This window comes from Rhinolophus sinicus, chromosome 3 (genome assembly GCF_057876585.1).
Source record: "Rhinolophus sinicus isolate RSI-liver-muscle chromosome 3, RSI-T2T, whole genome shotgun sequence".
NCBI classification, from domain to species: Eukaryota; Metazoa; Chordata; class Mammalia; order Chiroptera; family Rhinolophidae; genus Rhinolophus; species Rhinolophus sinicus.
Window position 1 is genome coordinate 163,556,043 of NC_142503.1, and position 22,410 is coordinate 163,578,452.

Sequence of the window (22,410 nt, forward strand, 5' to 3'; positions counted from 1 at the left end):
GGAGGCTGAGCATGTGGTTGGGTGTCGTGTGGGAGACTCTGCTCGCTGCACCATTTGTCGTGCAGGGAGGCCTGCGGGGTCTCAGCTCCCACTCCCCACACAAGAATGCAGGATATGGTGAGGCCAAAAAGGAACACCCACGGAGCCATACGTAGGGGAGTCATAGCACTATATTCTCGCTGGCGGCCTCTGCCTCTCTGCAACCCGCTCTTGCTAGCTCAGCCCCCATCTTCTTGCTAGCCCCCATTTGCTGCTAGCATAGCCACAGCAGTTATATTAGTGGCCATTGGCTCACTTGTTACAGCTGATGGCCAACTAGCCACAGCTGAGGGCCATCCAATCACAGTTGATGGCCATTTACTACCTGAGCCAGCACCTTTCCACATGAGGCTGAGAGCCTGGAAACTGCTCTCTGGGGTTCTGTCCCCACATTGGGAATCCAGAATGAAACTTGTCTCTATCAAATTCACAAACTTCCATGATTTTTGCATTGACAGTCACTTCTCAGCTTGATTTATTCCTACTTCAGAGCCCACTGCACATACAAACTCATCTTCTTCCCAACGGAGCTCTGCAAAACACTCATCTATCTGCATATTTTTAATCAGAAATTTTAGATTACTTCCTGCAGATTGCCTGTTTCATGAAGGAGGCGGAGAAGATGGGACAGGAGTCTTTTTGAAAGGAGTGTTTAAGTGATCGTTTGAGCCAAAAAGAAATCACCTTTTTATTCTTCCAAACAAAAGGCTTTTTCAAGCCAGCTGACTGAAGTCTAAATTGTTCCACGTAGGAAAATGGGAGGCATGTCTCCAGGTACATCCAGGTGGCCCCAGTCTTTTAGGGAGTGGTGGATGTATGAGATCTTCTGTGTGGAATCCCTGAGGCTCACAGAGAAGGGATTTTTCTAATCCTGTCATTTCAAACTCCAGGCAAAATATTGGCATAGAAAACAGTTTTCCAAAGTCAACCCATCATTGGCTCAGATATCATTAGAAAAATCAGGAGTCAAGAAAAGTCAGAAGGTAGAGATTTTAAATTCAGTCCTGGTTTTAATTTGTGTGGTTATTCTAACTAGTCAGAGAAGCGCCCCCACCTACCCAATACCCCGTTCCTAGGCGTAAATTGCTCACCTGTCAAGAGAGGAATTAACTTTTTAAGGGTGCCACCTTAAGGGTCACTAATTTAGTAAATTGACTGACATTCCTAGAAAAGCTCCACAGCTTGTGCCAGTAAATATTTACCCAGTTAGTGACACTTCAATGATACCCCTAAGTCGTTGGCCCACTTCCAAAGGGTGAGGAGTTCCCTTTCAGGAAATGCATTATGCACTTGTGGGATCACACCAACACCCAGCCTGTGAAGTTCCAACATACTTTAAAATGCAAAAGAGAACTTTGCTGCCTCGAACTTTCAAACCTTTCCCAGATGGACCAAGAGGGCCAAGTGGGTTGAACCCAGCAGGGCGGGTTCAGCCTGTGTGGCTGAGCACCATGACGGTGTTTATAGGCTGGTGGGGCGTGGCTGATAAGAGGCATCCCCAAGTGCCTGCAGAGAGATGCCTCCTGTGCCCACCCTGTTTCCATTGGCCAAACACCCACGAGAAATGAGGGAAATCTGTGGAAAAGGCCAGAGTGTGCTCAGCTGAGATGCTGCCCCCTCCCCCACAGTTGCCTCTGCTGTCTTCACTTCTCAGCTGCAGCTGCCCACAGCTGTCTGGGAAATGGGTCTGGGGCTGAGGAAGCAGCATTGGGGGGTGGGAGTGGAATACAGCATGTTTTTTGAACCTAGACCTTTTGCCCTAGTAGTCAAAACAGGCAGTGAGTAGGCCCACTCGGTGCAGCTTCTGACGGGGTTCAGCTGGAAGCTTCAGAGGGAGACACTGGGGAGCAGGTATCTGAGCACAGTCTGCTGTTCAGTTCTGGGCACTAGGCTTTCAAAGAGGCATTGAGTGGACCCAGAGGAGGGTGGCCAGGAGGCTGTGAGGGTGCACAAAGCATCTTATCCAAAGATTATTAGAAGGAACTGGGGACTGTTAGCCTGAGAAAGAAAATGTAGGGGGATGGCTAATCTTGCGATAGAGGAAGTAGATTTCTTTTTTTGGTATTTTTTATTGTTGTAAAATATGCATAAAATTTGACATTTTAATCATTTTTAAGTGTATGGTTGTTACATTAATTATATTCACAATGTTGTGCTACCATCACCACTATCCATTTCCAGAATTTTTTCATCATCCCAAATAGAAACTCTTTAGACATTAAACAATAACTCCCCCTCCCCCAGCCTATGATAACCTCTAATCTACCTTCTATCTCCATAAATTTACCTATTCTAGGTACCTCATTCGAGTATACATGAAATCATACAATATTTGTTCTTCTGTGTCTGACTTCTTTCACTTGGCATAATGTTTTCAAGGTTCATCCATGTTGTAGCATATGTCAGAATTTCATTCCCTTTAAAGGCTGAATAATATTCCATTGTATGTATATGCCATATTTTATTTATCCATTCATCTATTGGTGGACATTTGGGTTGCTTTTGGTTACTGTGAATAATGTTGCTATGAACATGTGTGTTCAAGTATTTGTAGATTTATTCTTTGTGGTTTCAGAAAAACTGACCTTTGTTGAATGGGAGGAAGGCAGAGAGGCTGATTATGGCTTCTGTAATCATAGCTCTCTGATAGTGGAAGTGGGCTCCCTAGGCCTAGTGAGTAGCTCAGCCCTGGTGGCCATCAAGGAGGAATCATGTTGGTGGGAGCCCCGCAACTAGTAAAGGAAGTGCCAGAAAAACTCTGAGGTCCCTTCCATCTGCAGAATTCTGTGAGTCTCAGGCTAATGGAGTGTGCATCCTAAGAGAACCATCTGGAGAAAAAGAAAGTGGCGTCTGGTCAACTTTCTCCTAAGGAGAAAAATGGGAAGTGGGATGGTAAATTATCTACCAGTCTGGAGAAGTGACTGACTAAACTATCTCTGGCCTGGACTTGGGATCAGAGTCTCATGATGCTGTGAAGCTCATACAAAGGCTCTGTCTAGTCTTAGGGGACCTTCCCAGAGCTCCTTAGAAAGCTTTCTTGCACACTGCCATCCTGGAATGGGGATCGTAGGGGTGAGATCCATGGTCCTCATCACAATCCCCTGATGTCTGCCGGGAAAGGAGTGCTGCCCCCTGGGAGTCCTGTCTCAGTGTTAGTTATGCTGAGTCCAGGTCGGGGTGAGGAAGGTGGAGAATGTTGGATTGAGGCATGTTCAGAAGTGAACGCCAGCTGAGGTGGGGATGCCCTGGGATCCAACACAATTAGCTTCAATCGGTTACAGTTGGGGGTTTTCTTATCATTAGCTGGGGAGGCCTAGCCAGAGAATTCCAGTATTCCAGAGTGAGTTTAATTGTGGGTGATTTCATTCTGCCCTTTTTATGTCGAAGCCAGGGGCTTGCGTCATATAACAGTGAATTCAGGGAGATTTTTTATTTGCATGTGAATCATAGCTTTTCCAGCTGAATGTCACTTACTTGGAATTTTCGTCTGATTTTGTTTTTGTTTTTGTCTCTTGGTGTTTTTCCATCAGGCTCTTTGGCTAACCAGAAAAAAAAAAAAAATAGAGGAAGGGCTCAATCTGACTGGAGCAGGGTTTGAGTTGGCAACTCAAAAAGGAGAGTATTATGAATGTGAAAAAAAGAAAACGGATGCTTTATTTTGCTTTGAGGGAGGGACTGAGGCCAAGTCAAATTGAGAGCTCTAATTTGGGAATGGTGTTATTACAGGTCATTGGGAGTTGGTTACGCTCTAAATTGGGAGGCCAGTCACATGAGGAGGCAGCAAAGGCGGATCACATGGGGGACAGTCGGGGCTCTTTTACAATGAAGTTTTATCTTATTTACTATATGACTGAACTATACATCTGTCATGTTGAGAAACCAAGTCACCTTATTGGCTGAAGAACGCTCCCTGCCTTGGCCCATCGGTTGTTTTATAAATGAGCCAGTTCTTCAAATATATGTGCTTTCCGGGGCTTTATTTAGGTACTGGAAGTGTTCAGTGATTAGTGGAGCAAGCCATGTGCTAAAGGTTATATATCTGTTCTTCACCTTCACCTTCAGTTCTTATTCTGAGGGGCTGCTTCCCTTTTTTCTGAAGGCTCTATCCATTTTAGGTCTCAAGGTCAAGACATTCTCATAACCTTAATATGTGTGTGTGTATATATATATATATATATATATATATATATATATATATATATATAACATATTTAAATATATATTCAAAAGTGATGATCTCAATTTATTAGATTTCACTTTCTCAGCACTGTGACTGTCAGCTTGCAAAATGAAAACTAAAAGAGATGGGTCCTGCCCCACCACAGGCAGTTGAGAACAAACTATCCTTCCCACCCCCAAACTGCAGACTCTTGAAGTTCTTGGCATCTTGGGGAGGGCCAGGGAGGGTTGTGTGTGGTAAGCTGCTGATTTTTCTTGGAGAATCAAAGTTGGTTTTTGTTGATGCATAAAGCCCTGATTAGTTAGCTGTGTTTGAAATAAAAACAAAGCAGCCCAAGAAGAATATCTAGAATTCAGTGTCCAGTGCAAACAAGTTGTACTCATGGTCCTAAATGGGGCATGTTACTAAGTCTGTGACACAGAGGTTCTGCAGTGCCTCCGAAGCATGTGGACCAGCAATGCTTGTGATCGAGGTTAGGAATAGAAGGTGTGTGGAAACTTTCTATAAAAGGCAGCTGGGGCCCCTGGACTGGGGTGATCACGTGGTCAGGAAGCTGTGGCACTGTTCACGGCTGTACTGGGGTATTGCCATGTGACCTTGGGTGAGTTTCTCTGTGCCTCAGTTTCTCTGAAGCACCATATTGGTTTTGGGAGGGGAGGGTAAAGTCTTCCAAAGATGGCTGAGATGTGATATGTTATCAGGTAAATGGAGGGTGGGTGGTGTCAAATCAGGGCCATGTGTCTCCAGACAAGGCTGGACTGCTAGTCTCTCCTCAGGCATCGTCCACTGTGGGTGATGCCTCTGACATCACAATACCCAGCCGACACTCAATAATGATGAGCTGTGCCCAGTGGACACCAGAGCAGGCAAGAAAAGGAAGAGGACAAAGTGGAGAGGGAGGAGATGGAGCAATCCCTTATGTGATAATTCCACCAACTCACAGCTTTTTCACCTAACATCTGGTTCCATTGTAATATGTTCAGCTCCATATAACTTGTACAGCGGCTGTGCCCTCCCCACCACAAACTCAACAAAATATTATGGTCCTCTGATCGAGAGAATTTTGCTCCTGTTGGCTGCATGTCTCGTGGTTCATCGTCAGACCCGTGAGTTGATACTTCCCCAAATGGCTCTCCAGAGTAACCGTTTAGAGGTAATGCCATGGCTCTGTGCTCCAGGCTCCTCGGTGCCTACTGCAGACCCATCTCCACCCTTTCCCTTGGAGCCACACCACACTCCGGTGACCATGCAGGGGTGGTTTGTGAGGGTGTGAGTCTATGGTAAAGACGCTTTAACATGGAGAGTCTCATCTTCATTTTATTCTCGAGCTACCTCAGGGCTAATCAGACTTTATTACTCTGAGGGCACCCTAAAAACCCAAGTGGGTCATATTGTGGCTCCCCTGTCTAGCTTCAGAAGGTGTTATCACTCCTTTTAACATTGCTCTCAAGGAAAACTTGAGAGATCAGCCCTGTTGTAGAAATATGACCTTTTGCTTGCTTATGTGTTGGTTATTATTTTTCTTAATCCAACATTTTCTCTTAAAAAATAGGTCCTTACCACTCTTTGAATTGATGCCTCTTAGCCTTTCTCCTGGTAGGAATTGTTTTTCCCACCTGGTTTTCATATCAGTCTTAACCTGCCCATCCTCCAAAAGCTAGACACTGGAGATCATGATTCTTTGTTCCTTGGACTAGGGGTTCTCAAGTTTAAGCCTGGATCTGAATCACCTGAAGAGGTTTTTGAACACACATAGAGTTTCTGATTCAGTAAATGTAGGATGGAGTCCCAGCATTTGCATTTCTAACAGGTTTCCAGGTGTGTGACTCTCTTTACACTTTGAAACCAGTGCCTTAGACTTTTTTGGCTGCCGTATTCTCCCCTCCTTCCCCTTCTTCTGCCTGTAGGAGAAGGTACCATCGAGCATCATCGGTTCCCTTAAATGATGGTGACTGTCACAATTATATAGTATTCACCATGGGCCAGATAATGGTCCCTATGCTTCAGACAGATCAAATAATCCAAGTATCACAACAATCCTTTGAAATATCCCATTTTCCAGATGAGGCAACTGAGGTGTAGAGTGGCTAAGTAAATTGCCCAAGGACACACTGTTAACTAAATGGATTATTAGGATTTAAACCCAGACAGTGCAGCTAGAATCTGCGCTCTCAATCACTACGCGTTATTATCTTCCTTTTCCTTTTCCTCAAGTCACTTAGAGCACTTAATACTCCTACAGTTCTTGGAAGTGAGTATCTCAGAAAGGAGCCCAAGACAACCGAGCCCATCTTAGGTATTTGTAACTTGCATCTTAGACTCTGAGTCTCCGGGTGGCTGGGCTTCCGGTATGATGATGATGATGATGATGATGATGATGATGGGGTGTGTGTGTGTGAGAGAAAGAGAGAGAGAGAGAGAGAGAGAGAGAGAGAGAGAGAGAGAGAGAGAGAGAGAGAGAGAGAGACTCTTAGAAAGCAAACAGCCTCGGGAGCGCCACAGGAGGGGGCTGATATAAAGACACTGGGGAGCATCCATCTGTGAAGAGAGGCCAGTGCTCCCCTTCTGTCAAGTCCCAGTGTCCCTCATTATTCTGTCCTGGTCCAGAGTTTCCACTGTTGACACTAGCACCCTAACCAGAGACAGATGAAGCTGAGAAGGAACAGATGTACTGTATATCGGCCATGATAGAAAAGTGCACGTATCTTTGGTTCAGTCTGGTCTAGCAAACCTAAGTGGCCAAGAAGAGAGTAAGGAACACTTAAGTGCAGGCACTGTCCCAGCCCTTAAAGGGGGTCTAATTGAGGAGAAAGTATTGTACAAGCATGTACGTCATTGAGCTAAATTGTGGTAGAGAGAAGGCAATGAGAGCCAGAGTAGATCAGTAGGATCTGAAGAGGGAAGTACATGCTTAAGTCATGTCATGGGTGATAATGTGGGGTGGGAAGGAGAAGGTTTGGTTGTTTCTGGTGTATATCTACAGCACAGACTATTTATTAATAAACAATGGTCTCTTTTAAGGTTTAAACAGTCAAAGGTTATGTCTCCATTGGTGTAGTGATAATCAACCAAGCTCTTTGTGTTTTTCCAGTAAATAAAGTGTTGAAGTCTGGCTGGAAATCTACTGTAGGTTCTGGGGTTACTTTAGAGAATGGATTCTACTCCTTACAGAGTTGCCTATTGGTTCTATAAATGGAGACCTTCTTAAAGTATTTCTCTACTCTTCTGGTCTAATTCGCTCCAAATTCTTTGTGTTGCAGACATTTCTTTGGGGGTATAAAACTTTTCCCATGGCTATTTCTGACCCTTCACACCCCATCGAAAAGAACAGGTCCTAGCAACAAGCCATATACATTAATAAGGGACCAAAGATAAATATCTAATGGATGAATAAATACATTCACCTCCAAAGGTGGTAGTGTAAAGCTAGATTAAAGCAAAACAGGCCACTGCTGTCACTCAGGCTCTGGACCTGTGTGGCCTAAATCCTCTTGCTGTTTTTGTGTCTTCGGTTTGGAATTCTAGCTGGTACATCTGAGACTCAGAAAAGCTGAGTGAGAGGCCCTGTCCACAGGCATAACTATGGGCTCTGAGCTTTTGTGTCCCCCTGCAACATTCCCACAAAGTCTACTGAAGCAAAGGGTCCTCATTTGGCCAATCCTTCTAATTCTGGTCCAGCCACGGACTGTTGGGTCTATTTAATTTCATAGTGGGATGCCCAGAAGGAGGGAAGTGGCCTCAGCCATTCTCTTTCCTGATTAGAGAAGTTTATCCTTTACCATTGTGCTTTCTAACTTTTCTCCTTCTTACCCCACTACCCCAGAGGACTTCAGATATTAAAAAGTATCCCCCCTTCCGTCTCAACAAATTTGAAAAATCTTATACTAATGGCGTCAACAGACCTACTAACCTGAAAACGAGTGTGGTACACAAGTAACAGGTGAAAATAAGCGGCTTTTCTGCTTATCATTGCATAAATTCCTGGAGTTGGTTGATAGCTCAAGGGAACCAGAAAGGGAGGTGTGCCTCTAACTCCCTCTACAGGGCTATGTCTAATGAGAGTGAGAGCGGGATTGGCTGTGTCCTCGGGCAGGTCACCAAACTCCGTCCTTGTACAGTTGACTAGGCCCTTCTTTTCAAATACAGTAACAGTTGATTTGTGACCATGAATTTGAATATCCTGCCTCCACAAAACTGTTCATTCTCTCCTCCATAGAATAATTCGTACATGTATTGCAGATTTCATACCTAAATGAGTGATACATAAATTTTGCTATCAACTTTTCTAACATGCGTATTTTGGGAATATATATGTACCATTCCTTGGTGACAATACTTACATAGTCATACACGTCACAGGGCTCTTACATTCACACTTATATTTTGGAGTCCTATCCCTCAAGATGGGAGATCTCGTCTATAAGTTGTTGAGCAATTTCCTCATTATTTTAGAAAGTGTGTGGTCCAGTGACTTAAAACCCCTATTCATTTAAAGACGTAGAATGGTTCCCTGTTGTCAGAGGTAAAACGTGTTCACTCTGGCCCTTCCCATATTTAGTGAGGTTTATGAGCTTATTGTGTAAAGTGGCTGTTGTTCAATTTGGTCTGTTGGGCCAAGCACAAATTATTCTTTTGTGATTTGACCTGTTTATATTCCTCCCAAGAGGCTCCTTTGTTGACTCTGTCTGGACATTGCCAAGGATTTTGGTCTTGGTCGCCTAATTATTGCAATTAGGCTATGTGCACCATGGTACGCGTCTTTCAAGGCTCTTATTTCTACTGCTTTTCATGGAGCAAGGCCTGAATCTAAGTGTACAGCAGGTCCTCGAATAATGTCATTTTGTTCAACAATATTTTGTTATGATGTTAATGGGAAAAAAGAATCGATTCCCCGCTGAGACCATTGCCTGTGTAGAGTTTGCATGTTCTCCCCATTTCTGTGTGGGTTTTCTCCAGGGACTCCGGTTTCTTCCTACATCCCAAAGATGTGCTCGTGAGGTGAATTGGGACCTGCATTGTCCCAGTCTCAGGGTGGGTGTTTGTGTGTAAGTGGCCCTGCGATGGGAGGGTGTCCTGTCCAGGGTGGGTCCCGCCTTGTGCCCTGAGCTACCAGGAGAGACTATGGCCAACCGAACCCTGAACTGGAATAAGCGGGTTGGAAAAAAATTATCTTACTTTTATTAATCTTTCTTAAATGTATGAATAGCTTACATTTACTTCAGTGTTTAATATGAGCAGTGTTTTGGGTCTTTATTTAGAAGTTTAGTGATATATGGGTGACCAGAAATATGCAGTAGGAACTTAACTCTTGTTTATATGAGTTAGCCTGTGGTAAAAATTGGTTTTGTTATACATCATTTTGATTAAAATAGCAGTTTCCAAGAACCTATCTGGAGCATTAAGTGAGGACTTACTGCAGTAACACAAAGCATGTTTTTATCCTTTGCAAGGTCGGCAAGAGGATTGCTAATTCATTATTTTGAAATACTATTGAAGAGTTATTTTGTGGTATGTGGGGTTTTGTCAGTGGTGGTCTGGGAGTGCAAGAGTGGCACTGAAGATTAGTGAATGGGAAAGCTTCTTGCTTTTAGAACATTTATAGCTTCTCCCCTGAGGGGTTTTGATATTAAAAAAAAAAAACTACCCAAATGTGGTTGCAAGGATTTGTCTTGCATTTGTCAAGAGTAAGGTAACTTTTTCTTTATCTGTAATTTATCTGACCCTTAGGAGACCCGTTCCTGTGAGATTTTATTAGATTATAGTCACTTATGGCTAAAAACACTTGGGCATACAACTGTCTTAACACAATCTTACTGTATTGGCATCAGTTTTCTTTCTTTCATCAACAGATGCTTGCAAAAGAGTGTATTAAATACATTTAATTCTTCTGTCTCAGCCTCTCAAATCTTTATCATGAAGATTACTTTAATTGGTGGCAGTTACAATCAGGAAAAGCACCCATTATGCTTTTGTTTTCTAGCATGTGGGGAAATTTTCCATCCTAAACAGAATATTGAGAAGGGGAGTGTAGTCAAGATTTTGGAAATTGAGCTAATCATTTTATTTTCTACTTTTATATGTTCCTGTTTTTATTTGCTGTTATAGCTAAAAGTAATCAGAATTCTGCAGAGTTAAATTAGAAAGAGGTGACTGAACAGTTTTGGGGTGACGGTTAGTACTCACTTTTGTTTGCAGGTCACCCCAGTCCATCAGTCTTTATTTGAAGAAAATTTCTAGGAAGTGCTTAAGATTTAGAGTAAGAAATCCCAAAGTCTAATAAAACACTATCAAACAAAATGCCTGGGCACGATTTTATATAACCACTAAAAAATGTGGTTAATAAGGAAATGTTAAAGCATGCAAAAATGTAGACAACACCACTATCCTCATAGTGCTTACAGTGTAGTAGAGAAAGACAGAAAATAAGTGTAATACACATCAGATCATGTGATAAGTGCTATTGAGAAAAATAAAGCAGGGCAGGGGGGATAAGGGAGTGTAGGGTGAAGGGGTGATGTGAGCAATTTAAAATAGTGTGGACAGAGGCGGTCTCACCAAGAACGTAACTTCTGAGCAGACAGAACTGAGGGAGGCTAAATGTGGGTCTGGGAGAAATGCGTTTCAGCCAGAGGGAACAGCAAGTGCAAAGGTTGGGAAGTAGCACACGTCTAGTATGTCAAAGGAACAGCAAGGAAGCCAGGATAAACTGGAATGAATGAAAGACAGCAGCAAGGATGGGGTCTAGATCATAGAGAGGCTGATAGGCCATCGCATGTCTCTTACTCAGCTTGAGATGGGAAAACATTGGAATGTTTGATCAGAGAGGTGACATGACTTATCTTCTAGTATAAAAAGATCCTGTGGTTCTTATGTTAATAATAGACTGTTGGGGGTGGGTGGAATGCAGAAGCTTGGTGAGAGGTAGTCAGATTCTGGATATATTTTGGGGATTCGGAGGACAGGATTTGCTGACAGATTAAATATGGGATGTGAGAGAAAGAAGTCAGAGATACTCTAAGGTTTCCACTTGAACTACTGGAAAGATGGAGAAGCCATTTGCTGAGATAGAGAAGAAGACGAAGGGAGCAGATCGAATGAGTAAGTGCATCAGTTCAGTTTTGGACACGTTAACTTTGAGATCATCTGAGTAGAGATGTAAAGGATGCAGTTGGGATATAGGAGTTTGAAGCTCAGAGACAGACCTGGGCTGGAGGTACACATGTGGGCATTCTCTGCGTACTGGCAAAGCCAGAGGTCACAACTGAGGCAAGTGGTTGAGGGAGCTGGCCTGTTTTATGTGCCTGCAGCCTCAGACCTACAAGAGTTGGTCATAGCCAGGAGAAGGTCAGAAGCCTGAAGGTGAATCCCAAGCCTGACTTAAGCCCTTAGCTGAGATCTCAGGACTAGATCACTGCTGGTCTGTGGTCTGTCAGGCGCAAAGGAGCCCTGCTTGAGCACCCAGCCGTGCCAGTGCTACTACCCAGGGAAAAAGTGACTAACATGGGAAGTCCTCATTGAAAAGATGACCAGATCACTCTGGAGCAGTAAGTAGGTTACTGTAGGTGTCTGTCAGGATCAGAGTTGCCTGGTTCTTGCCCTTTGAGGATGGTCAGGTGCCTATGAATGACAAGTACCTAATGACCTTCTCAGAGAAAGCTCTAGTAACCGGTTAGAGTGGACCATGGAGTCCACGACATAGACCCCTGCCTTTTCTAGTGAATTCAAGAGACAGTAGAGTTTCTGAGTGATTTTTACCAAGTAACACAAAGCTCCATGTATTAGTTAACTATTGTTGTGTAACAAATCACCCCCCAAACTTAATGGCTTCACATAATAATATTTATCATAGTTTTCTGAGGGTCAGAAATTTCGGACAGCCTAGCTGGGTAGTTCTGGCTTAAGGTCTCCCACAAGGTTGTAGTCAAGATATTGACTAGAGCTGGAGAATCCACTTCTGAGGTGGCTCACTCACTGGCAGGTGGTACTGGCTGTTAGTAGCAGGCCTGAGTTCCTCCCCACATGGGCCTCTGCCAGAGTGTCTTCATAATTGGTAAGGCTAGCTTTCCCCAGAGCAAATGAACCAAGAGAAAAAGATGGAAGCTGCAATGCCTTTTATGACCTAATCTCAGAACACCTCTGCCACACTCTATTGGTTACATAGACCTGCTCAGATTCGTTTTGGGAGGAGAGTACACAAGGGCATGAATACCAAGAGATGGGGATCCATAGGGGCCATCTTGGAAGCCAGCAATCACCCTCCTTGAAAATAGGGAGAAGGTTTCTTATCTTCTCAATCCTTTGTGTCTGCTCGAAGGAGCTCAGTAACTCTATATTATTAGCTTGGTGCAAAAGTAATTGCAGTTTTAAAGGTTGAAAAGAATTGCAAAAACCGCAATTATCTTTGCAGCAACCTAGTATATGTGTCCCGCATTACAACTGGTCTAATCCACATCTTTTGCAGGACTCCAACAAATTATGGAGCTGTTTCTCTAGCCATCTCTAGTTCAAGAGGGTACCTTGGGAGACAAGAGGCAAGTGCAGGTGCCAACACAAGAATCCCACTGTTTGTCATGGATAGTTTCCATTTTTCCCTCTGATTTTTCAGGTGTCCTGTCAGCTCACATCCCTACCCAATGCATAGTGTGTGGTGTTACCACTGACATAGTGTGTGGTGTTAACATCTTTGAGTTGTGCAGAGCTGCACTACGTTTAGAAGCCTTTATTCCATGATGTGTCTAGGACTGTTTGTAATACGAATTCTTCCAAGGAACATTTGACCATTTAAGACCCACCTGTATGCCCTCCTTTTAGAGCATTTATTTAACAGGTACTTCTTATATGTGTGCACTTACTATCCAGACATTTCTCACATGAGCAAATTGCCTAAATACACTTGTGAGAAACCCTTTTATGGTAAATGTTATTAATCTGGAAACAAGAGTAAAATAAAATAGCAATTTAAGGGTAATTTACTAACAACTGGAGCCCTTACACATTGACATACCATTGTGTAGTAGTACCACTGTGTAATAAAAATACCCGACTTGGTATTTAAACATACTCTTTGTCACTCCAATAATTATTGGGACAGTTTCCTAATCCTCACGGTCTTTAATTATAGCTCTTCTAAGATTTTTTTTTTACTACTCCTGTATCACCGGTTTATAAATTATAAATCATTAACTTTTACCCTCATAAACCATCCAGCAAACTCTTACATCTCTGCTCCTTATCCAGAGAAATAATAAAGTATTCAAAGAAAGTAATAGAGGTAACTTGGCATCGTTGAACCTTGCTGTTCTTGGACTTCCATTTTTCCAGACTGTCTACAGAATAGAAAGATATTGGGGTGGATAATAATAGAAACTGCCTCATGGAAGCGATTGATTAATTAAAATTTTGAGGATTCCTGGGTCTTCTCCAGTAAGGAGAATCCATTGGATACACATCTCAGTAAAGGCTCTTTTCTTTTTGGAAGGTGATGTTGATGCCACAAAGAAGGCCAGTGGGCAGCTGGGCAGGACCGAGCCATCATGTACCAAGTCCCCACATGTAGGGCCTGGCTTCTGTTTGAAGGTGGAGATACTCTCGTCAGTGCCCTGGGCACACGTACTCTGAGACCGACTTAGTACTAAATAGAAAGCAGGGACATAGAACCTGCAATGTTGGCTTATTAATTTGCCAGGAAGAGCCATCATCAGGGGGATCCGATGTACTCAAAGTCCATATAATCAACACAGGAAGGCCTCCACAGGAAGCCAAATCATAATCAGAAACCATTTATTAAGTTGCCCTGAAAATCATCATCACAGAATGTCGAAATACCTCAAGTCTGTATGATCAGTTCATTCTCTCGCTGAAGGTATCGGGTGAGCTAAATCATAGTCCAAAGGTTTTTTGGTGAGTAGATAATCAAAATGAGGAAGGCTAAGTGAGGTGAATGTTTAGTGGCAACAGGTTAGCCTTATGAATTCATCTCAGAGTGGGAATGATTTTGCCTGAAGGACTGAATTACTCAAAGCCAAATGACTAAAACTTCCTTTTTCCTAGAGGGGCACTTGGATAGGTGTATTAGCTATCTTTGGCCACATAACAAATCACCCAAAATGAAGCAGCTTAAAACAACAATAAACATGTTATCACACACATTTTTGTGTCAAAAGTGGTTCTGGCTCATGGTCCCTCAAAATGTTGTCTGGGATACAGTCATCTGAAGGCTTAACCAGGGCTGGGAGTTCAGCTTCCAAGATGGTTCCCTCACATGGCTAGCAAATTGGTGTTGGCTGTTGGCAAGAGACCTCAGTTCCTTACTACCAAGATCTCTCTCCCTACTGGGTTGCTTGAGTGACCTCACAAATGGTAGCTGGCTTGCCACAGAGTGAGTAACCCAAGAGACAGCAAGACAAATGCTGCAATGCCTTTTGTTACCTAATCCATGAAGTCACACACTGTCATTTACGCTACTTTCTGTTTGCTAGAAGCCACTCACTAGGTCCAGCCTTCACTCAAAGGGAAGGGAATTAATTAGGCTCCACTTTTTGGGGAGGAGTGTCAAAGAAATTGTGGATATATTTTAAAACCACAATAGCTATCACCTACATTGTCTCTGTAACTCCTTTTTTTCTGCACTTCCATAGCTGACCAATTATTCTGCTGATCCATGTACTCTATTAATGTATTATTATATTTATAAATATGATACACATATACTCATTTTATATATAATTATATATGTGTGTAATTATATATTTTATGTATTATATAATTATATATTATATATTATAAATATCAACGTTTTTAGCTTATTCCAAGCTCTTCTAGTATGATAACCATTATGTATCTATGCTAATTAGCATATTCCCATTCTGTCACCTCACTAGCCAGGGGACCTGGGGCAAGTTACTTGACCTCTCTGTGTCTCTCTGTGTCCTCATCTGTAAAATAAAGCTGTAACAAGACCTACCTCATAAGCTTCTTGTGAGGATTAAATGAGTAATTATATGACAGCACTTAGAAGACTACCTGGCACATAGAAAACATTCAATACTGTTAGCTGTCAGCGTGGCAGCTGTAGCAGTAGCAGAAACAGTTTGATCCAGTAGGTGTAGCTAGCCCTCAGAAGGCCATCTTACGTCCATGTTCCCAGTGGCAGTAAACAAAAGTCTTAGTTGTCCTCCTGGCCACGCCACAACCCCACACTATCCAAGCCCTGTCCCAAGGATAGAGAAAGAACCGTTTCAGCCCTGGAAGGGACCAGGGCCAGTGGCCGCACGTTTCCTTTTCCTCTTCGCTGTGCTCGTTCCTCCTCTGGACCCCAGGTTAATCCCTGGCAGGGAGGGCTTGCGTGGAGATAATGTGTCTAGTTTGCACTCTGAGTCCTGTTTACGTTTTGTTTTTGTTCCTGATTTTTTTTTAGGCTGACCTTTTGCGGAAGGGTACAATATCCAAACAGGGAAGTGACCTAGCAGAAAGCTAGAGAGTTCCTCAGCCTCGTGAATGTTTATTCAAGGTTGTTCCCAAATTTTATTTTTAAACGTACATTTTCTTCCAGGGTGTATACTAGCCACTTCTGATCAGTGTTGTTATTACACATAGATTCATCTTCCTCTCAGACCCTTTGGCTTCTTGCCAGTACCTGTTTAGCTCCATGGACTTAATGAATAGATTTTATCTTCATCCCAAGCATAGCAAACTGGTATTTGCTGAAAATGTATTGATGAGAAAGTTAGAAGTGGTACTTTCTTCATCTCCAGGAGCTACTCCAAAGGGGAGGCTATACCTAGTAGAATGCATGAGGGTTGTCTTGTGTCAGGTGGCGGTTAGCTAAATATAGAGTCAGGGAGCTGCAAGGGACCTGCTGAGGTCATCTGTGCCCTCCCACCTGCCTTCCCCATCTGAATGTCTATGGAACTGTGCTAGCCAATTCAGTAGCCACCAGCCACACATGGCTTCTGAGCACTTCGGCGGTGCCTAGTCCACCTTGAGATGTGCTTTTGGTGGTAAAATACACCCTAGATTTCAAAGACTTAATACAAAGCAAAGAATATAAACTGATTCACCTGTAAAAATAATTAATTTTACCTCCTTCTTTTTACTTGTCTTTTAGTACTAGAAAGTTTTCAATTCCTTATGTGGAATACCATATTTCATCATTGTATTTCTATCCAACAATGCTTCTGGAGACCATCTAGTTCTATTTTTCCTGCCCCCGGGACAGATTGTAGAGCCTTTCTGGGTGACTCCTCTGAGTCTGTTGTCATTCTGGCTCTTCAGTTCTTCTCCACGCCCAATCTTAATCTCTCCTGCTTCAATCCGAAGACTTCTACTTCAGATAGTTGACTGTTCATCTCCTTATGAGAGCTCCACTTGAAAGGAGTCAAACATCTTTTCATATTTTTCAATTGTAAGCTCAATAACCCCATTTTCTTTCATCTTTTGACTTTCTACCTCTTTTCCAACTCCGATGATTTTTAATGACCTTCCCTGGGTGGTGTTTGGCCTCTATGATTTTTAAAACTTGGTATCCAAAACCACCCAACATCACTCTAATGTGGGCCTGACTAATGCAGAGACAAGTAAGAGGAATTATTTCCACCATCAAGTAGTTGAATGGTCCTTTTGATACATCATCTCATTTAACTCAAAGAGGGCAGATGCTCTTGGTAACACTCTTGACTAATTAGGGAATTGAGGTTGAGAAATTCAGTAACTGACCAAGTTTCCACTGCAAATTAAGGGGCAGGTCTGGGATTCGTGCCCAGGTTTGCCTAACTCCAAAGCCCACATTTTTTTCATTACATACTTTGCCCAATACTTTTCTTTGAACACACCCCTGTAGTCTTGAGAGGCGTTAGAGTACATGGCTGATGCATTTGTAACTTATGGTCAATGATGACTGTTGAGCTTGCCTTGATATATGTGTGCCTTGCTAGAATTGTGAAGCCCTTTTGCTAAGTTCCAGGAACCTTTCAACTCTGCCGATACTGTGTGAAAGCCAGCGGGACTACCTGTCCCTGTGGGGTCATCAAAATTGAGGTCTCCAGGTGTCAGGAATGTCTTTTCTAGAAAAGAGCTTTCTTTCCTGTTACCCTAGGTCCTAACTGTCAGTCTCCAGAACAAGCTACTTCTCAAAGGCCAGTCATGGTGAAGTGTATTGTTTATCCATGTTTACCTAAAGGCAACAAGTTTGTGTTTTGATCAAAAGGGTCAGAAAGGGATCCTTGTGAGTGTGTTAAAACAGATCTTCACATGGATGGACCTTGAAGACCTTATGCTGAGTGAAATAAACCATTCACATAAGGGTATTCCACTGTATGAGATACCTAGAGTAGTCAAAGTCACAGAGACAGAAAGTAGAATAGTGGTTGCCAGGGGCTGGGGCGAGGAGGGTATGGGGAGTTATTGTTTATGAGGACAGAGTTTCAGTTTGGGAACATGAAAAAGCTCTGGACATGGATGATAGTGATGGTTGCACAACCTTCTGAATGTACTTAATGCCACTGACCTGTACACTTAAAATGGTTAAATGGTAAATATTATGTTAAATATATTTTACCACAATAAAAATAGCTAAACAGATCTTCTTTACACAGAGAAAAATAGCTTGCTTACATGTGTGATGAGAAGTGCTCCTGGAGCTTGGGTCCATTGCTCATTTGAGCTCATAGTTGTTTTCTGAGTCAGCTTCTCATGAGCAAGGTACAGACTTACTTCCCTAGGATGAGGGGCGTCCTTTTTTTTCTTGACAGATTTCTCCATCTAGGAAGTTTATGAACTCCACACGAATGCCTTTACCAGGGTTTAAACCACTTTTCCACAGGTATTTGGGGGTGGGGTGTGGAGGTGGGAAGCAGCCTTATCCCCAAGACTCCAGTATATGGAACCTTGATTCCACTAGCTTTTCTGTGGAGATTTTCTTATTCCTTATTTTCCTGTCTATCTGAGGATGTGGCTAGACTTTTCTAAGAAAAAAAGGGGGGAGAGGGAGGCTGGAATTCTATTTGGTTGTACCAAAGTAGTTGTAGCCTCTTTGGAGATCTGAATGAGAATTAGATTGAGGACCCAAACATTAAAAAACGTTTCTTTTGTGTTTTACTGAAGTCACTGCCCCCTGACAACCTGAAGTTAGTTATCTAATCTGATTCATGGGCTGTTTTGAGAAAATTTAGCCAGGGTCCATAGATGGGGACGCTAAACCACAGGAATTTCCTTTACAGTACGGTGTTTTGTGTCATTGTGACTGTATTTGCTTATTTGCCCTGTATATTTTCCTTTTCAGGAATCATTAACCAATGGCAACAGGAATCCAAGGATAAAGTGATTTCCCTCCTGTTAACTCACCTGCCTTTGCTGAAGCCAGGAAACCTCGATGCAAAAGTGGAGTATATGAAACTGCTGCCGCAAATCCTGGCACACTCTATTGAACACAACCAGCACATAGAGGAGAGCCGGCAGCTGTTGTCCTACGCTTTGATACATCCGGCCACTTCGTTGGAAGACCGCAGTGCTTTAGCCATGTGGCTGAATCACTTGGAGGACCGCACGTCGACCAGCTTTGGTGGCCAGAACCGAAGCCGCTCGGACTCTGTGGATTATGGACAGACGCACTACTATCACCAAAGACAGAACTCCGACGACAAGCTCAATGGGTGGCAGAACTCGCGGGATTCTGGGATTTGCATCAATGCCTCCAACTGGCAGGACAAAAGTCTGGGATGTGAGAACGGCCACGTGCCCCTCTACTCCTCCTCATCTGTCCCCACCACAATCAATACAATCGGAACCAGCACAAGTACAAGTAAGTCCCCTTGAAGTCCTTTAGCGCAGTCTGGTTTGGCGACTTGCTGTGTGTGGCATGTCCGGCTGGGAATGTCTGCTCCGAGCACCCGTAACCCTGGGAGAGAAGGGCTGATTGGAATTGGCTGTGGGAAAGGGATCTTCGGACCCCATCTTTGTTCCTCTTTGGTTTCTGGAAGGATACAAATGTTGGGCAGGTAAAAGTGATTGATGGTCCAAATTTGGGTGACGAATAGACTAAAAAAGAATTTTTTAAATAAGAGAGAGAGAATGAGTGGTGAAAGAAGGAAACCAAGTGTTTCCACAAATAGAAATGCCTTTCACTCTCATGTCTTTCACCCTGGGGTCTTTGGGTTTGCCGAGATGCTGAGTTATGTGTGATTTTCTAAACCTGCTTCTAACCCAGGGTTAACCAGACAGCCTCATGGGCTTTGTGCATTTTCTCTTTTATTTTTTCCTTTTCCTTTCTTTTTTCTTCTTTTTGTTTTCAATTTCACCCTGGAATGTTCCCTCCCTCGCATTTCCTGGTTTTGTCCCCAGTTGTTGGGACACCTTTGCTCTTGACCAGGGGGAGCAGGTTTGCTGACTGAGAGTGCTACTCTGTCCTGTGGCCTGATGCGAATGCGGTGGCCTTCTCTGGCACAGTCTACACCTTTAGGAGACGCAGGTCAGGACCTGCTTTGCAGGGGGTGAGAGCGGAGGACAGCCTGCTGCTCTTTTGACCACTAAAGCAAAAGAACCCTGCCCACAGCTGGAACTAGGGCCAGAGTCCTCGCTAGCTTTCCACTTTAGACTGAGCAAAATGACAAAATGCCATTGGTGCTTCTATAGTGTAGCAATGTGGGAGAGTGGGCCGTCTTTAAACAGAATTCCTTGATGCTAGTTTGCATGTGTCTGTGAATAGTGTCAGTGCCAAGGTAACTTTCTTGGGGAAAAGCTTTGGTCAACATGCAGGAACCCCCAGTTAAAAGATATGAGAACATTAAGAATTGGCAATGATGGCTTCTTGGCCTCTACTTCCACTTGGATCTTTTGCCTGAGGGGCCTTTTAAAATGGTTTTCTTGAATCTGGAGGAGTATTGAATTATAACTACATTAATTGAAACAGTACCTTAGTGGAATAACCAAGGAAATACTTAAGATACTGCACTGATAATGCTACCACATGAGATTTTAAATTCTTTTTTTTTTAATTTTACATTTAGGTATCAGTAACTTGTACGTTTTGAGAATTAGATGATTATTGCATCATTAATTTATTATGTAAGAGGCTCTGGTGACAGTCAGTCTCTTTCACAGACTACTAATCCAGGGGATGGTTTCACTAGCCTCTGTGTGACAGAAAATGATGGCTAGGACTGTTACAACAGACAATGCAGCCTGGGGTGACAGAGCTTCTTGGCCCAAGTTTCCTGGGTCTGCGACAGAACCTAGTAATTAGTACAAAACTTTGTGATAGCTGAGAGAGATTCAACCTCCAAGTCACTTTCCCTCTCAAAACTTGGTCTTTTGTATTTTAAGGGGTTGAGTTTTATGTCATTTGTCTTGAAATTAGTCTTGGGTCATCACATTTCTATTGCTACTGATTTATATATTCAGGGTCCGATGTTGACAAGATTGGTACATTCAAGATGGTTATCAAGTTGTAGTCAACAGGTGCTTTCATTTTTTACTGTGTCCACCCAGCCCTGCGGAGGGAGGAAATGCTGAGATGACAGTCATGGCCTCCCAGATCTTTGGGTTCCTTTATAGTACTTCGACAGAAAAGGACTTGAGGGTTTAACAAGATAACTAGATTCTGTATCTCAGGAAGAAGAACGGGGTTGGAGCCCTGTTCCAGAGAAGATAAGAGCTCAGATCTCTCCTCCATAAAGTTTCATTCAAACGCTTAGGCCATGGCAACATTTGTATTTCAATAATACCTCTTTAAAAAAAACAACAAAACATTAATGTCATTGCTTTTCTCCTCTTCGTTGCATACGGAGATTAAGTTGTGTTTGGATCGTTCATTCCCTCGTGCCTCTATCAAATATATCCTGAGCACCTGGGAGGCAATTTGACACAGTGGAAAGAAAAACGTCCAAATCTCAGATCTACAATTTGCTAACTACAACTTGGCCACATTATTTAACCTCCCTGAGCAAGGTCCCCACTTGTAAAGTGGGAATATTCATGGTATCTACCTTTGAGGGCTGTGGTGAGGGTGAATGAGATTATGTATGTTAAATGCCCAGCCCTGGCCAGAGCTGGCAACAGCAAGCACTCAGTGTTTACTAAGTGAGTAAATGGGATGGACTAGGAAAGACAGTGAGGATCAAAGTGCAAACACAGATACCCAGAGACTGTGCCTTCATTTGCATCTTCAGATGGTCACCTGATAAAAGAACCTCTCCTGAGCCCCAGCCATACAGAGTGAAATGGGGGCCTCGGATATGCTATGACTTTGGCCATTTCACTGCAGTAGAAAATGGTTTAGACTTAAGGCTTCATGACCTCTTCTACTGCACTGAAGAGCTGCATTTCTTACTTCATTCAAAGTGGAGGGGAAAAAAAAAGTCCTGAAAAAAAAAAAAAAAAAAAGGAGCCGGCCCGATGGCTCAGGTGATTAGAGCTCCATGCTCCTAACTCTGAAGACTGCCGGTTCGATTCCCACATGGGCCAGTGGGCTCTCAAACACAAGGTTGCCAGTTCAATTCCTCGAGTCCCGCAAGGGATGGTGGGCAGCACCCCCTGCAACTAAGATTGAACACGGCACCTTGAGCTGAGCTGCCGCTGAGCTTCCAGATGGCTCAGTTGGTTGGAGAACATCCTCTCAACCACAAGGTTGCCAGTTCGATTCCTCGACTCCAGCAAGGAATGGTGGGCTGCGCCCCCTGCAACTAGTAACGGCAACTAGACCTGGAGCTGAGCTGTGCCCTCCACAACTAAGATTGAAAGGACAACAACTTGACTTGGAAAAAAGAAAAAAAAGTGGGAAAAAATATCTGCACCAAACAACCTGATTATAAGGAAAGAACTGTGATCAGTTAGTGCTTCATATTTTCAGATTATGAACCACATTAATGACAGTTAATGAAAAGAAAATAACTAGAAGACCACTTCCCTTACACAGTTTGTTTTTAACGTTGGTTAATTCCACTAATATTTTATTCCTTTGGTCATTGTGCTCCAGCAAAGTGCCTTAGCATTCGTGGCTTACTCCCTGTGTGAATTCTGAATCATTCAACTATCCCACAAACACTTGCTGCCTACCTACTGGATGCTTAGCACTGGATTCAAGTCCATGGGAATATAAGGAAGCTTAAAGAAAAGTGTTTCCCTCTTCAGGGAACCTATAATACAAGTGGAAAGAGAAGATACAGCCTCACAATTGAAAATTAAATCTTTTCCCCAGA

The 22,410-nt window shown here is 43.1% G+C and overlaps 1 protein-coding gene across 4 annotated transcripts in view; it reads left to right on the forward strand.

Moving 5' to 3' along the window:
• The window catches only part of SAMD4A (sterile alpha motif domain containing 4A), a 216,372-nt gene that overhangs the window by 112,242 nt on the left and 81,720 nt on the right, over positions 1–22,410 (forward strand). For all 4 annotated transcript variants that reach the window (XM_019725735.3, XM_019725736.3, XM_074327456.2 and 1 more), the window contains exon 3: positions 18,498–19,016. In XM_019725735.3, the coding sequence (XP_019581294.2) occupies positions 18,498–19,016 (519 nt within the window). The remainder of the gene's footprint in view (positions 1–18,497; positions 19,017–22,410) is intronic.